The sequence below is a fragment of the Vicia villosa genome, linkage group LG5, assembly GCF_029867415.1.
Source record: "Vicia villosa cultivar HV-30 ecotype Madison, WI linkage group LG5, Vvil1.0, whole genome shotgun sequence".
NCBI lineage: Eukaryota > Viridiplantae > Streptophyta > Magnoliopsida > Fabales > Fabaceae > Vicia > Vicia villosa.
This window is the reverse complement of record NC_081184.1, coordinates 142,279,678-142,294,653: the sequence shown is the minus strand read 5'-3', so window position 1 is coordinate 142,294,653 and position 14,976 is coordinate 142,279,678. Positions and strand designations below refer to the sequence as shown.

Here is a 14,976-nt window from a genome sequence, read left to right as displayed (position 1 = left end):
GGAAAAAAATCTAAACAACAAAACTATGGGTAATAGACCAATTGTATAATGATATGAAAGAAGACAAAATAAAAGAAGGGTGGGGTTTCCAAAATTTTCCATGCAAGGAGCACCATGAATAATTTCCTTCTAAATTGTTATAAAATTTCATACTAAAAATTTTAAAGGTTACTAATAGTAATACACATAATTTCTCAATCTAACAACTCCAATTTCAATCACATTTCCTCACATCATGATAATTAAATACAATCACACAAAATAAATAAAAAGGGGAATTCTTATTTATTCAACTCTCAAATAAAAAACATCTCAACTTAAAATTCAAACATTAGTAAAGATACTTAACATGTAAGTCGTTTCAAGTTTTTTAAACATTTAAAATTATTAGGAGTTTAACTATGATAAAAACAAAATTTGAATCATGTATAATAGTCTATTTATGAGACTATGGTCTTCTTTAAGATTTACCTTTTGCTCCAATATTTCATAATTTAATTAATTAAATAAATTATTTTAAAATAACATTACAAATTATATATAGTGAGATTTGAATATAGATGCATCTTCGTAGGATTCTCTCTACTACCATTACCATTCGGTTATTTTTTCTGACTTCTCCCCTATTTCTAGTGACAAGTACCTTATATTAAAATGAAGAACTATTGTCTTCCTTCTCATCTCCTTACTAAGAACATCACCATTATCCGTTTCCAAAGAAACAACATCTTTAAGAGCAAAACTTATGATAAATGAAACATCTTCCAAGACTATAGTAAAGATAGTAATAGAAATAGTCTTAAAATTTCATCATCAAATTTGATATTCATTCCTAGCATATGATCAATGAGCCATTGAAATTCACTTAAGTGATATGAAATAGAAGTCTCATATTTTCAAATAAAGCCACTTACATGTAGATGTTCAAAATCCAATTCTTTACCAGACTCAAAAGTCAGGTTTATAAAACTGAAAAATTGATAAATACAATTTCTTCTCAAATAGTAAGTCTTTCATCTTGCTCTTCAACAAATGATAAATAGCATCATTCAACATTAATATCATTTTCATATTAGTATTTGATTCCATTATTCAAACAAGTGAAATAGTCCCTATCCAAGAACTCAAATATTACTCTGATGAGAAATTAACACATAATAGCAGACTAATACACAGCGGAAATACAATTCTATAAACTTGTAAGGACGTATGAGTTAACAACAAATATATGACAACAAATAGAAAACACCGATATTTAACGTGAAAACTTTCAATGTGAGAGTGAAAAAACATGGGTCATTCAGATCAAAGAAATAGCTCTACTTTAATAAAAAAAGGTACATAAGTATCAATGTGATGCATAAACTAGTTCTAACAACAACCAAACTACAAAACAAACTAGCTCACAAATAAGAAACAAGAAGATGAAAAAATACCAAAAACTACAACTTCAATGTGGAGTCAATATCTCTCATCATACTTCGTTTAAATAATCCGAATAATCAAAAAGGTAGAAAGAGGTGTTGCGAACATGTCCTCCAAAAATAAACTTGGTATAACGTTAACGAATTTGAAATAACTATTTTACTGAGAGTGATTACAAGAAAAAACATATTTGTTTCTCTTTTTTTCCTCTCCTTTTTAATCTTATATTTTATTTTTATTTTTGTATCTCTCTTAATTCTAAATTGACCTTTCGCTATTTAGGATAAGTGAGACATAAATGAGTTAATATATTTTAAAAAAATTCATATAAGAAAGGAGCCAAACTCAATTGTTTTTTTCCATGAAAATACATGTGTTATTCTTTAGCATCCACCAACACAAAATTTTGAATTCATTACTAATCATACTCATTCATTTTATAAATAATTATTTGTATTTGCGTTCATACTCGCAAATGAATTTTTGTCATATTCATGTAAGTATTTTATACATGTATTCATGGTTGTCGGGATTTAGCTCTAACTCCTCAAATCTTATGATCTTACGCCCTGGCAACTGACCACCGATTTAAGTGGCACAAAGATTTTGGATTTGGCTGGAGCGTTGAACTCCTAGAGAAAGATCTTTAAATCGTGGGATGTTGAGATCCCAACGATCCATTTTTTGTTTTTAACCACTTTAGACCTGTTTCGACCAAGTCATGAAACAATTGAAATCGGCCCATAAACTGACCCATAATTAACCCTGACTGTTGTGCACACATATTTTAGGATTTTGGGACTTACAATGTCTTAAATGACCTGCTATTATGTTTTTTTTTGATAAAATATTTGCTATTGATAATTTAATTAATGAGAATTTTATGTTAAAGTAATGTTTACTAGGTATTTCTATAATTTTATCCATTTTGTTAAGATCTTACAATCCATGTTACGATCTTACATTTACGCTTTTTTTATACCCTAATGATCTTTATCTAGATCCCGGTTTTGACAACTACACATGTATTTATTGAGTATGGTGCAATTTTCATGATTAATTTAGAGTGTAGTGTATATATATATATATATATATATATATATATATATATATATATATATATATATATATTTGGACCTCACTCTCCAATAAAAGTAGGTCTGGTATTGAAAACCTTTTAATAACATTTTTTGACATATAGTTGGACATGTTTTGAATATTTTTTGTTTTGATAACATTTTTTAAATTTGTATAACAACGTGTTTTGGATGTATTGGAATTCAGAAAAAGTTTGGATAAGAATATCCTGTACTATTCCTTATCCCTATTTTTTATATATATTTTAATATCCTGACAGTCTAAGATTGTTTAACAATCACAAATCAGTATACTTTTTTAAACTGATATCATTTAAAGTCAATTTTTTTTAATAATTTGATATAAAAATCATGGTAAGTGGGAAAAAACTAAAGAACAAAACTATGGGTAATAGATCAATTGTATAAAGATATGAAAGAAGACAAGAAAAAAAAAGGAGGGTGGGGTTTCCAAAATTTTCCATGCAAGGAGGGAGCACCATGAATGATTTCCTTCTTCTCTAGATTACTCTAAATTTTATAAAATTTCTTACTAAATTTTTTAAGGGTTACACATCTAAAACACATTATTTCTCAATTTAGTAATGTTTGAAATTCAAACATTATTAAATATGCTTGAAAATAGAGTCGTCTCAATTTGAAACATCTAAAATTAATAGGAGTTTAATTATGATAAAACAAATTTTGAATCATGTATAACCTAAGAGATCCATCCCACTACTAATTACCAAAGAGACTAATTAAAGTATAAATTATTCCAATACTTGTTAACATCTAACATCATTTAAATCTAAAACTTAAAAAAAGTACACTCTTTGATCTTAAGGGGGATCATATCAACCTCTATAATTACATACTTAAAAACTAAATCTAATTTTAATATTATTTTATAAAGGGAATCATCTTATCAACTTTCTCAATACTAATTAGTGACTGAGGAATACACTAATTAAAGTTTATAATTTAAAATCTCATTTTCTATCAAATAAATATCAAAATAATAAGTGTAGTAGTGACACAATAGTCACCCATCCATTTTACATTTACCTTTATCAAAAAAGCAAAGCATGTGAAATTTGTCACCAAACACTTGTTTTTTCCACCGCCATAACTCCTCTTCTTATATATAACAAACCCATACGTCTCATAAACTTGAACTACACTCTCTTCTTCTCTTTGACAAAAGAAGAAAAGAAACAAAAATGGCAAGTTTAGAGGAAGATGAGTTGGTACAAATGGTACATGACTTTATAGAGTCTGATCATTCACCTAACTCACCTACAACTTTCATCACTTCCTCTAATCATCACCACCCTTTACACAACCGAACACAATTGTTTATCTTGCAGGTAGTTACCTACTACCCTTGTGTTGGTTATATTCAAATTCTTTAGAAGAGTTTCTTGGTTTGTTAATTTGTTACTTTTGGTTTTAATGTTTTTAGGATATTTTAAGGAGTGAAGTGGCTTTAGAAGAAGCTAAGGTTATGAAATATGTGATGAAGCTTATGAGAGGTAGACATGGTTCTGAGAAGACAACAATTCTTAGTAGATGGATTGTTAAGAGAATGAGAAAAGATGGTTTTAATGCTTCTCTCTATCAAACTTCTTGGTCCACTTCCTTAGGATGTCCTGCTGGTAGGTCTTTCTATTCTGGATGATAACTGTAGCACCGATATCTCTGAAAAATCTGAAAAATATTTATGTGAAAAATATTTATGTGAAAAATATTTATCTTGTCATTAACATGACATTTGTGATTGCTTTTAATTTATTATTTTTTTAAATTATTATCGGTGTTGACGTATAAATATTGTGTTCGGTGTCTGTGCTCATACTTCATGGATCCTACACAACCCAGACATATAGACCCTGATATTTGTGATTATTGATTGTGTTAAATCAACAACTAAACATGTTTCTATGACAGGTGAATATGAATATATTGAAGTCATGATTGAAGATGAGAACAACATTGATGGTGATCCTATGAGGCTTATTATAGACATAGACTTTAGGTCACAATTTGAACTAGCAAGACCAACAGACCACTACAAAGAATTAACAGACTCACTACCAATAATCTATATTGGAACAGAAAACAAATTATGCAAGATAATCTCTTTGTTATGTTCTGCAGCCAAACAGTCCCTAAGAGAAAAGGGTCTACACATACCACCATGGAGAACAACAACATACATGCAATCGAAATGGCTCTCTATGTGTCATAAAGAGCATAATCCTGTTGGTAATGGTGTTGGAATTGGAGAGAATAGTATTGTTGGAAATAGTAAGAGGGTAAAGAAAAGTGATTTGGGTGGTGAATCTGGATTGTCTAGTCAATTTTCTAACATGAGGATTAATTGTTGCTAGCTATTACTACTATGCTAGCTGATGAGGACTTCTCAATTTTGGCCTTTTATAATTGATTTGGAGCTCAATAAACATTGCATTATATAAGTATGAAATTTTGTATTTTTACACTTATGCAAGTGTATTCTAATAAATATATAGTAGTTGTGTTTTTGAGATCAAATAGTGTTTGTTTAATTAATATACTTTTTTAAGCAAGTTTAATTTTGGTGTTTTTACTTTGGATATTTGGAGATGAGATCATAATAATTTGAAGTTATCCAAAACAATTACTTTCTCCTTTTTTAACTATTACACTTCTCATTTCATATGTTTAAAAAGTACATATAAAAGAGAAATAATATTAATTTTATTAAATTACCTTTATTAACTATTAATATATTTTATTATAAATATGAATTGATAGAATTAATAAATTAAAAATATTAATTAGAAGTATAGTTAAAAGATAAAAATTAAAATTGCTTTGAAAACTTAATATATACTTGTTTTAATAGTTACGTAGGAGGGAAGCTGATGAGGTTAATCAGAACAAATGACAGAGAACTAATACTAGTCTTAGATGTAAAGTTTGTTTTGAACTAGGTCACAACAAAAGGACTTGCAAAAAAAAAAAAGCAAATTGTTGCCATAGGTGTGCCAACAAATGTACCAATTGAAGAAGGTCCAACAAACACTGTGCAAAATGAAGAAGTTCCAACTAATAATGTGACTACTGAAGATGTGCCTACACAGGCCAGTCAAACATCGCAAGCAAATGTGGGAGCAAAAAAAAGGTATTCAAATTAACTTAACTGAATTATTTACATAACTGAATCATTACTCTCCTGATTTGTTTTCTTGCAGCATATGGCTAAGGGCAAAGCTTCAAAGAATGCCAAGTCTGGAACAGGTGGTACAACACAACCATCAAACTCTTCACCTGTTGATAAGTACTATGAATGGGATGCTGAAACACTAGAGGCCTTGCTGGATTGGGATGATATATTGGACATTCGGCCTCTGCGTGTGGATGCTTCACCCATTAAGAAAAAAGATGCTTAACCAACAAAGGATAAAAAACCAATTGCTACAACTAAGGAGTCTGAACCATCTAATGCAACTACTGCTACCAAGGCCATGGATGGACCCAGAATTTTCTTTGGCCCAGCTCCAAAAAAGCCCAAGACCAAACCATTCAAACAACCTGCAGCTGCATCATCTGTTGGACAGGTTCCTCCCAAACCACCTGCAGCATCTTCAACAGAAGTGCAACCCAAAGCAAAAAGAAGTGAAAGTGATTTTCAAATGGAAAAAAGGCAAAGTGATAGACTCAGGAGCCTCAAGACAAAGGCTATTCCAGGGCCAGGAAAAAACCAGATGACCTATTGGTGATCACTGAGGAGGATGAAGCAACAGAGGATTCAACAAGTGGTGTCCCCAAGATGAAGAAATGGGATGACATCTACAAAGGTTTAACTCAGTGAACAAAGGATGCATGCCTCGCGTTATTTTGTAGTTTTTGGAAACCTTTTTTTGTAATCAAATGCTTATGCTTGTTTGTTATGGTTATTTACCTTCTTTTGAGACCTTTATTTTGTTTAACTCAAGTCATCTTAATATGCTGCAAACATGTACTAAATACAATGCCTTATTATGTTATGTCTAATTACACTTAATTCTACTAAATTAAATGCCTTATATAATGGAATACATTTTCTTAGTTAATCAAATTATATAAGTCAATTTATAGGTCACTAATTATGTTACAATGGAACCTGTTAAGTTAGAGGTTACCCATATCATACACAAATTGTAACATTACCAACAAGATTATAGGTCACTATGGAACCTGTCAAGTTAGAGGTCTTATAGTTCTTAAAACAACAACATGATTAACAAACAATTATTAAACCCAAGCCACAACATTGCATTCAATTTCAGAAACAAATGGTTACACATTACAGGTTTAGAAAAACTCAAAATTGCCCATGATTCTTAACATTTATATTTCATTAGCAAATACAAATTGACCATGAACGAAATTGCTAAGCAAATTGTCTTCATCTTTCTGTAAAATCCCTCTGACATTTGTTGGATATGCAAGACAACATTCTTCTTCATTGCTGACTCATATAACTCCTTCAAGGCTTCAACAGATTGCATCTCCCTTATCTTAGTTGAATCATTTGTCCATTCTTCATCTAAAATCTCCATTATGTTATGCCCTGGTTCCATATCATCATCCCATTCGAAGAGGTTGCACGTTTCATCGCTTTGCCAAAAGGGACATCTCCAGAAGAGTCTTCCTCGATTACGGCCTTTCTTGCAACAATATGATGTCATACGAACATTGCAGGCACACAATCTCCATCTACGATTGCTCACACTTGTTGAATGAACTGTTGAAACCGAATTTCCTCTATTTGAAGAAGACGCCATAGATTCACGCGAAAATGAAGAAGACGAAGCGGAAATATGAAGAAGAATATGCTTTGCAATGAAGAATGAAGAAGACGATGAGGAAGAGGATGAATAAGTGAGAGGGGAGAATTAGGGTTTCTTCTGTGTTATTATAATGGGGCTCCAACGTGTCAAATAAAAACATACAGCTGGTAAGCCATGTCACCCTGCGTTAGTGAAAACTAACGGGAGGGACAATATATCGTGACGTCTAATTTTGCAGGGACTAAAAGTGCAGGGTCGCGTTTTTGTAGGGACCCCTGACATAATTAACCCTTTATTTTATTTAGAGATGGAGGAAATAATTTCGCATTATTTAATAGTTTCTATTCAAATAGGAATTTACATTGTTCCATTCAAGAGTTCAATTGTTTCTCATATAGCAGAGATGAGAGAAATGTTGTTTTTCATTTTAAGACGTTATACCTCTGTAATGACAAATGAAAAATGCAATACAGAAATCCATTGTATGGCCTATTATCATCTTAATGATATGATTCATGATATTCATCGGACAAGGGAGGTCGAGAGCCATATTGTAAGTATTTTAATGCCATCTACAAATGACCCAAACACGTCTCTTTTCAGAGATAACAATAATTTTCAGGTATATGGAGAGTAGTCATCCACAATTATAAGTGCGTAAACATTTCCACCTAGACGTATGGTTCTAAAGGGGGCCAAAGAGATCCATTTGAAGCAGTTGCAAGGGGTTAAGTAATAGAAACTACATTTTTTAGATTTAAAAGAGGCTCTTACTTGTTTTCCTTTTTGGAACGCGCCACATAATATGTTCTTTAAAAAATGTAAGTATAGCAGACCGTCTACAAGATCTTTGCAGACTAACTTATTTAGATGATCTATGTGAATATGTGTTATTCTCCTATATTATATCAAAGATTCATCCTCGTAACTTAGGAGACATATATCACTTGAAGGAATTTTATTTAAATTCATTGTGTAGGTATCTCTACTTCTTGAGCTCGTAAAAAGAGTTTCATTTGACTAAGATTTTATGACCCTGCAACCAGAAAAGTCAAAAGTTACATTGTTACCTTTCTCACATAATTGAGCTATACTAAGCAATATGCTTAAGCCTTTTTACAAATAAAACTTCCCCAATTATTGGATTGGGGGACTTACCAACGGTGTCAATCCCTAGAATTTTACCCTTATTATTATTCCCATATGAGACATATCCTCATTCTTTAGGAAGGAAGGCGGAAAATAGGTTTTTCCCCCTGTCATATGCGTTGAATAGCTGCTATCAAGATACCATTTGGTATTTGAGATTGTAAAGCATTACTGCAAGGAAAATGTTAGTTCTTAACTTTAGGTATTCTTATCATTTTGGGTCTATGTTTTTTAGTTTCATAAACATTTTTCTTCTTGGTTTTGGATATATATATATATATATATACACACACATTTTATTAGTTTCATCTCTCTTTCAAGGGTTTTATTTTTAAGTTCAAGGGAGGAAATTGTATCTCTAGACGTTGCAATAATTTGTTCTAACTTATTTATTTATTTTGTTAGTTTCTTGAAAATTATAAACATATCATGATAGGAGAATTGAAAGGTTACCTCATTATTTTGATGGTTGCCCATAAGAGAGATGTTAGCTTTTTCTTTCTCTTCATCGTTTGAGGATTGCATATCACTATCTTCCCATGAAACGTAATTTTTCTTCTTTTTTCGAGTTTTTTGAGTTTTTTATTAGCCTTTTTTAATAAGGGACAATATAGTTTGATATGCCATTTATTTCCATAACTGTATAATGTTGGAATACTTGTGTTTTCTCCTATTCTTTTTCTTTTTCTTCTTTTCATTCTTCATGAATCTCTTGAAGTTCTTTACTATAAGAGCCATGTCACCGTCAGAGTCAGATTCCTGAACTTTAAGTGCTAGACTTTTATTTATTTTTCTCTTTCTTCATCTGTCCCAAGCCTTTTGAGTTCTCTTTCATGTTCCTGCAATTTAACAATAATAATAATAGACAAAATAATAATAATAATAATAATATTAATAATAAATTATGATATAATATTCATCTAATAATAAATAATAAGATAATTATAATTATAATAATAAAAATAAAAATAATATAATATAATATAATATTCAGCTACTATGATTAAAAACTATATTATTTATAAAAATCATAATTACTTATCTATTTTACAATAGTAGAAAATATAAAAAAATCTGAATACAATATTAATATATATATATATATATATATATATATATATATATATATATATATATATATATATATATTAATTAAGAATAAATAAATAAATGTTAAACAAACTAAAATGAATATATATTAATATATATAAATAAATATTTTGTATAAATAATATATAATCAAGAAGAAATAAAATAAATATTAATATATTAAACTTTTATTTCTATATGTTCTATATTCTATAAAAATAATTATCCATTTTTGTTTCTATATGATGAAATGTCAACAAAAAAATTAGAGTTATTATCTTGATAGGGCTAAATAATTATAATTTCATAAATAAATTATTGATTGGAGATTATTTTATAATGATTATTAAAATAATAGGGTCAATTTATTAGAGACTGAGTTTAAAATGAGAAGCGTTGTGATGATGCAATATCAACAAAAAATTAGGATTATTATACATTCAAATAATAACATAAAAATAGTATTTTAAAGGTTTATGTAATAAATTTAACTAAAAATAAATAAAAAAATATTTATTATTATTAGAGTTGTTACTCATTTGCTATTAAGAATTATTAAGTATCCATTTTTATAATTCATTCTTATTGCTCTTAGAAGATTATAAAGATTATAAACATGTAACTGTTATTTCTATATGTTTTATTAAACTTTCTTTTAATTCATTTTTATTTCAATAAAGATTATAAAAGTGGAGAATTTTTATGTAGAATATAAAAATATTATTGCAACGGTTACATATTTTTTAAGAATAAATTTAGCATTTAACAGATATAATATATAACATTTAACAGTCACACAGAAGAAGTTTAACAAAAATGAATTTTACAAAAATATTTATGAGAATGAATTTAAATATAACTGCTAAACATTTTTTATTGACTTTTTAATTCTATTAAATGCAATAATAATGAATTAAAGATTTCTAAAGAGAGAATAAAAACTTTCCATCTTCTACATTTTAACTTATTCCAAAAAAAAATTAATTTTTTTATTGAATACACGTTACAATTTTTTGTTTATCTTTCTTAATCTTCATATTATCTTGACTATTCATTAGTTAATGTTTGATTTTGATTTGTAATCACTTTTTAGCATAATTTTATAGTAGAATTTTAATTTTTATTGTAATTTTTGTTTATATTTCTTAATCTTCATATTATCTTGACTATCCATTAATTAATGTTGTATGATACTAACTCAATTTCATATTGTTATTTCAATTACACCTTTAGTGTTCAAGAAATCGATGACAAATGACATTTTAGAGGTAAGTTTGTCTCTAACCATTTTAATTGCATCAACTAAATTTAAAATTATAAAATTTGACTTAAAAAGGTTTAGATATAAAAGATGATACTACATAGAATTAAATAAATTTAATTTTAAATTGTAAAGTTAAATTATACTAATATGTTGATAATAATTATATATTTTTTAATATATTTATTTTTATCATTTTATTTTCAATATCTTTAATATATTTATTCTTTTATTAAAACATCATATATAAGATTTTTTTTAATCAAAGAAATATATTTGGAAATTGCTAAGATATTGTTTGAGTTTATTTCGGAAGAACAAGAAAAGAATGTAATTTTGAAGATTTTTCTTTTTCCTAAGATAATCAAAGTCGGACCAAATATAAAACTTGTATAAATAAGGGTTCAAGGTTTAAGGGTTTGACCGGGGTTCAACTGAGATCGGAGTGATAATAATAAAAATATATATTTTTATTTTTTCTTAACATAATTATAAAACACTAATAATAATATATATGATTTATAAATATTTATATCCATAATTACAAATATTTTTCATTATAACAAATGAATGTGATCAATTGTAAAGGTAAATATTAAAAACAAAATGATTGTCAAGCTATAACAAATAAGTAGTCCCACAAAGTAAATAAGTAGTCTCATAAACAACACTTTAAACATAGGACAAGGAGTCCCACATCGCAAAGCTTTAGAATAACACTGAGAGAGTATGCAGATAAAGTTGTCTAACTTAAATTTAACTGACCTTAAATCCAATATTTAAAGCCCACTAAGCTGACAATGCAGTTCAAATCTACAATATAAGAAAGTTAACTGATATGGAAAATACCTTTTTGCCCCTTTGCTTTTACATTTCGCCATGTGGACAGCTTCACCATCTTTCCCTATTCTAACTTCTGTTTTCATCACCACTTTCATTGCATGCTTTGGAAACAGAACTTTTTGCTTTCCCCTTTTCTTCATCTTCTTTTTCTTTCTCTCTCTCTTTTCTCTTTCTCTCATGACTACTGTCCTTCTTCTTCCTCTTCATTAACCTTCTTCCTCCTCCCCAAGCTTCATTCTGACACAACATCATCACCATGATCCAGTATGGTTTGTTTGCTCAACCTATAGAATTTGTGACTTCTATGTTGTTTATTAACATGACTATTTTTTTCAGATACAAGGCTTCCATGGTAGGGTTTTGATTTCGTTGTCTGTGGTGGTCGGAGTTGAATTGCATACGACAAAGAAGACGCCGATTCTCCTCAGATTTTAGAGGATCAATTTTTACTTTATTATTTTACATTCATTTCAAAATCACCATATCCTTCAGTTTTACCCTTTTCAGATCTGTAACCGTTCAATCGCAGCAATCTAGAGCGATTTGTTGACCGAACCTTTTCAGATCCCCTTTTCATATCGTCACTACTATCCATACCATTGGTAAGTATTTTTTACTATGCTTTTATTGAATGGGTCTGATTGTATGGTTACCGTGATGTGTTTGTTTTATGTTTTAGGATTCAATGTTGAAAGTTCCATATTTCCAGGTTTTGGACAACAAGTTTCATAGCAGATTGTTAGAGGTAATGAACTGCAACTTTTGTGAAGTACAAAGAAATCTTAATTATTGTGTTGGTTAACATGTATGCTAAAACTTACATATCCAGTGTTGACATATTACTGTACTATATACCACAGGAGGCGGCCTTAGTTCTTCAAAAATTGTTTCCTAATTTAAAACAACAAAACCCATCGGCTTTGCCAGCTTTGCTCCTGTATCAAAAAACTCAAGTTCCAGTGAACTCAGCTTTACCGGAGTAAGCCGAAACCGACCGAAAAACGCCACGGAATTCCCCTGTGACAATGGATTTTGAAACAAATTACGATATTGCCGCCACTGCCGAATTCATTCGCACTCACAAATTCACTTGAATTGCACTACAAGTAAGTCCCCTTTCCTCAAATTCTAACTTCCTTATAGGTTAACACCTTGATTGCAAAATAGCTGAAGTTGATTGCAATGACTTTCTGTCTGAATTGAAGTTTCCAGACGATCTTCTAAAGGATTCAACAAGAGTGGTCTATGTTCTGTGAAAGAAGCTTCAATCATTGCAAGAATCGGATACTACAGGAAGTGGGAATGAGAATGAGACATACATTGGATTGTATGTGATGGCTGATACAACTCATTCAGTTTGCAATTTCATATTCAATGTTATCACATTTACAATCGCTTTACAGGATACCATGATGATGGGCGCTGACTATTATCAAACACGAAAAAAACTTAGGTGCACATAAGGGTGATAGATGATGTTGATCATGTGTTTGCTGAGGAAGTGGAGAGTCCTATTCCTATTTGTGAAAGGGATGTGGAGACTATTGGATTCAACCCTAATGCTAGACACAAACCTGTCGGCGAACTGCTTCGATTTTGTTTTTGATTTAAGATTTGTTGTTTCAGGTGTGGTGATGTTGGCTCACGCGGAAGGGGGGAGATTCATCGGCGGTGGTGACCCAGGCAACATGCTCATGGCTGCAGCATCATCCATGGAAGAAATTATAAACACTCTTATGTCTATTCAGGTAAACATAAGTGAAGCCTTTTATTTGGTACTTCGAATTCTAAATTATGAACAAATGTTGTATGGAAAGTGATGAATTGTTTAATTGTACTTATGCTTGAATTGGCAGCGAGACTGGTGAAATTATGGTGACACTGTGATCATAAGCTCTTTTGATAAGGTCTTCCAAACAATATCATAAAACTTATGTCATTAGATAAGCTCAAATAAGTCAATCCAAATAGGTCCAATGTCTCTGCTGTTGGTTTATCTTTTTTATGTTATGAAGACTCTTTAAGATAAGGTTATTTTATAGTAATAATCAAAATATTGCTGCAGATGCAGTTACTGCTGACTTATCTATTTCACTTTTCTTGAAGAATCTTAATGTTTGTTTTGTTTCTATTTGCATGTACTTATCTTTATTCATTTGTTCATGTTTGAATGTGAGTATGGTAGATGCAGGGCTGCAATGGGTCTATTTGAGTGTAGGAATTGATAAAAGTATAACACTGGTTTTAATATAGTTATGTTTGTACATATTGCCTGCTATTGGCATATAATCGCAACTCAAACTTAATATATGTATAAGCTTAAAGGACCTAAGATACAATTTGCTGGACTACATTGACATACAAAATTATGATAAAGGACCTAAGATACAATTTTGTCAATCACTACATATTATACACCCTTTTTTGGGAGACGGGTGTCTTCGAAGATGCATATCCGAAATATTCCAAGACCAAATTGGTCTTGGAATATTTCGGATATACAATTCCGAAAGAATTCAATAATTATTAAAAAATTAAAATCAAGGTGAATCAATACAATTAATAGGTATAAAATCAAAGTGAATCAATAAAATGAAGGTGAATCAATAAAATCAAGGTGAATCAAAATTTCCTAAACAATTTTAAAGTTAAAAATTATTTTACTAACTTATATAAATTAAAAACATTTTAATTTCATAAGTAAATATTGAATTATATAGAATTAAATATAAAATTTATTCATCAAATAAAATTAAGATAAAATCTTTTTTTTTAATTTTTTTAAACTAAATAAAAAATTATAATTCATTTTTAATTATGAAAAATATTTTTTTTTATCATAATTCATTATGAAAAATATTTTTTTTATCATCATTATTATTATTATTATTATCATTAATCTTACTTGATCTCTCTCAATATTATTATCAACCGTAGAAACATGAATTGAAATTATTCATAACTACATTTTAATAATTGGAATTATTTTAAATTTTTTGTAATTGAAATTATTTTAATTTTTTTAATTAAAATTATTTTAAATTTTAAAATATGAATCAGAATAGAAATATATAATAATTATTATTCATAACTCATAAATTATATCAAAATATATAATTATTATTATTCATTACTCATAAATCATATGTGAATTAATTAATATCCCAAAATTTTTAATTTTTTGGATTTTTTTTCGGAGATGCATCTCCGAATTAATTAAATTGGAATTTTTTTTTTAATTTTTGGGATTTTTAAATTGAGATTTTTTCGGAGATACATCTTCGAAATCTGGAAATGGACTATGAATTTTTCG

The 14,976-nt window shown here is 29.0% G+C and overlaps 1 protein-coding gene across 1 annotated transcript; it reads left to right on the top strand.

Annotated features, from left to right (window-relative positions):
* The first annotated feature begins 3,662 nt into the window (after positions 1-3,662).
* On the top strand, positions 3,663-5,098 carry LOC131607608 (uncharacterized). Its single transcript, XM_058879588.1, has 3 exons — positions 3,663-3,871; positions 3,967-4,159; positions 4,452-5,098. Exons 1-3 carry the CDS (start codon positions 3,725-3,727, stop codon positions 4,892-4,894), a joined length of 783 nt encoding a protein of 260 aa, XP_058735571.1. The 5' UTR covers positions 3,663-3,724; the 3' UTR covers positions 4,895-5,098.
* Positions 5,099-14,976: the final 9,878 nt, after the last annotated feature.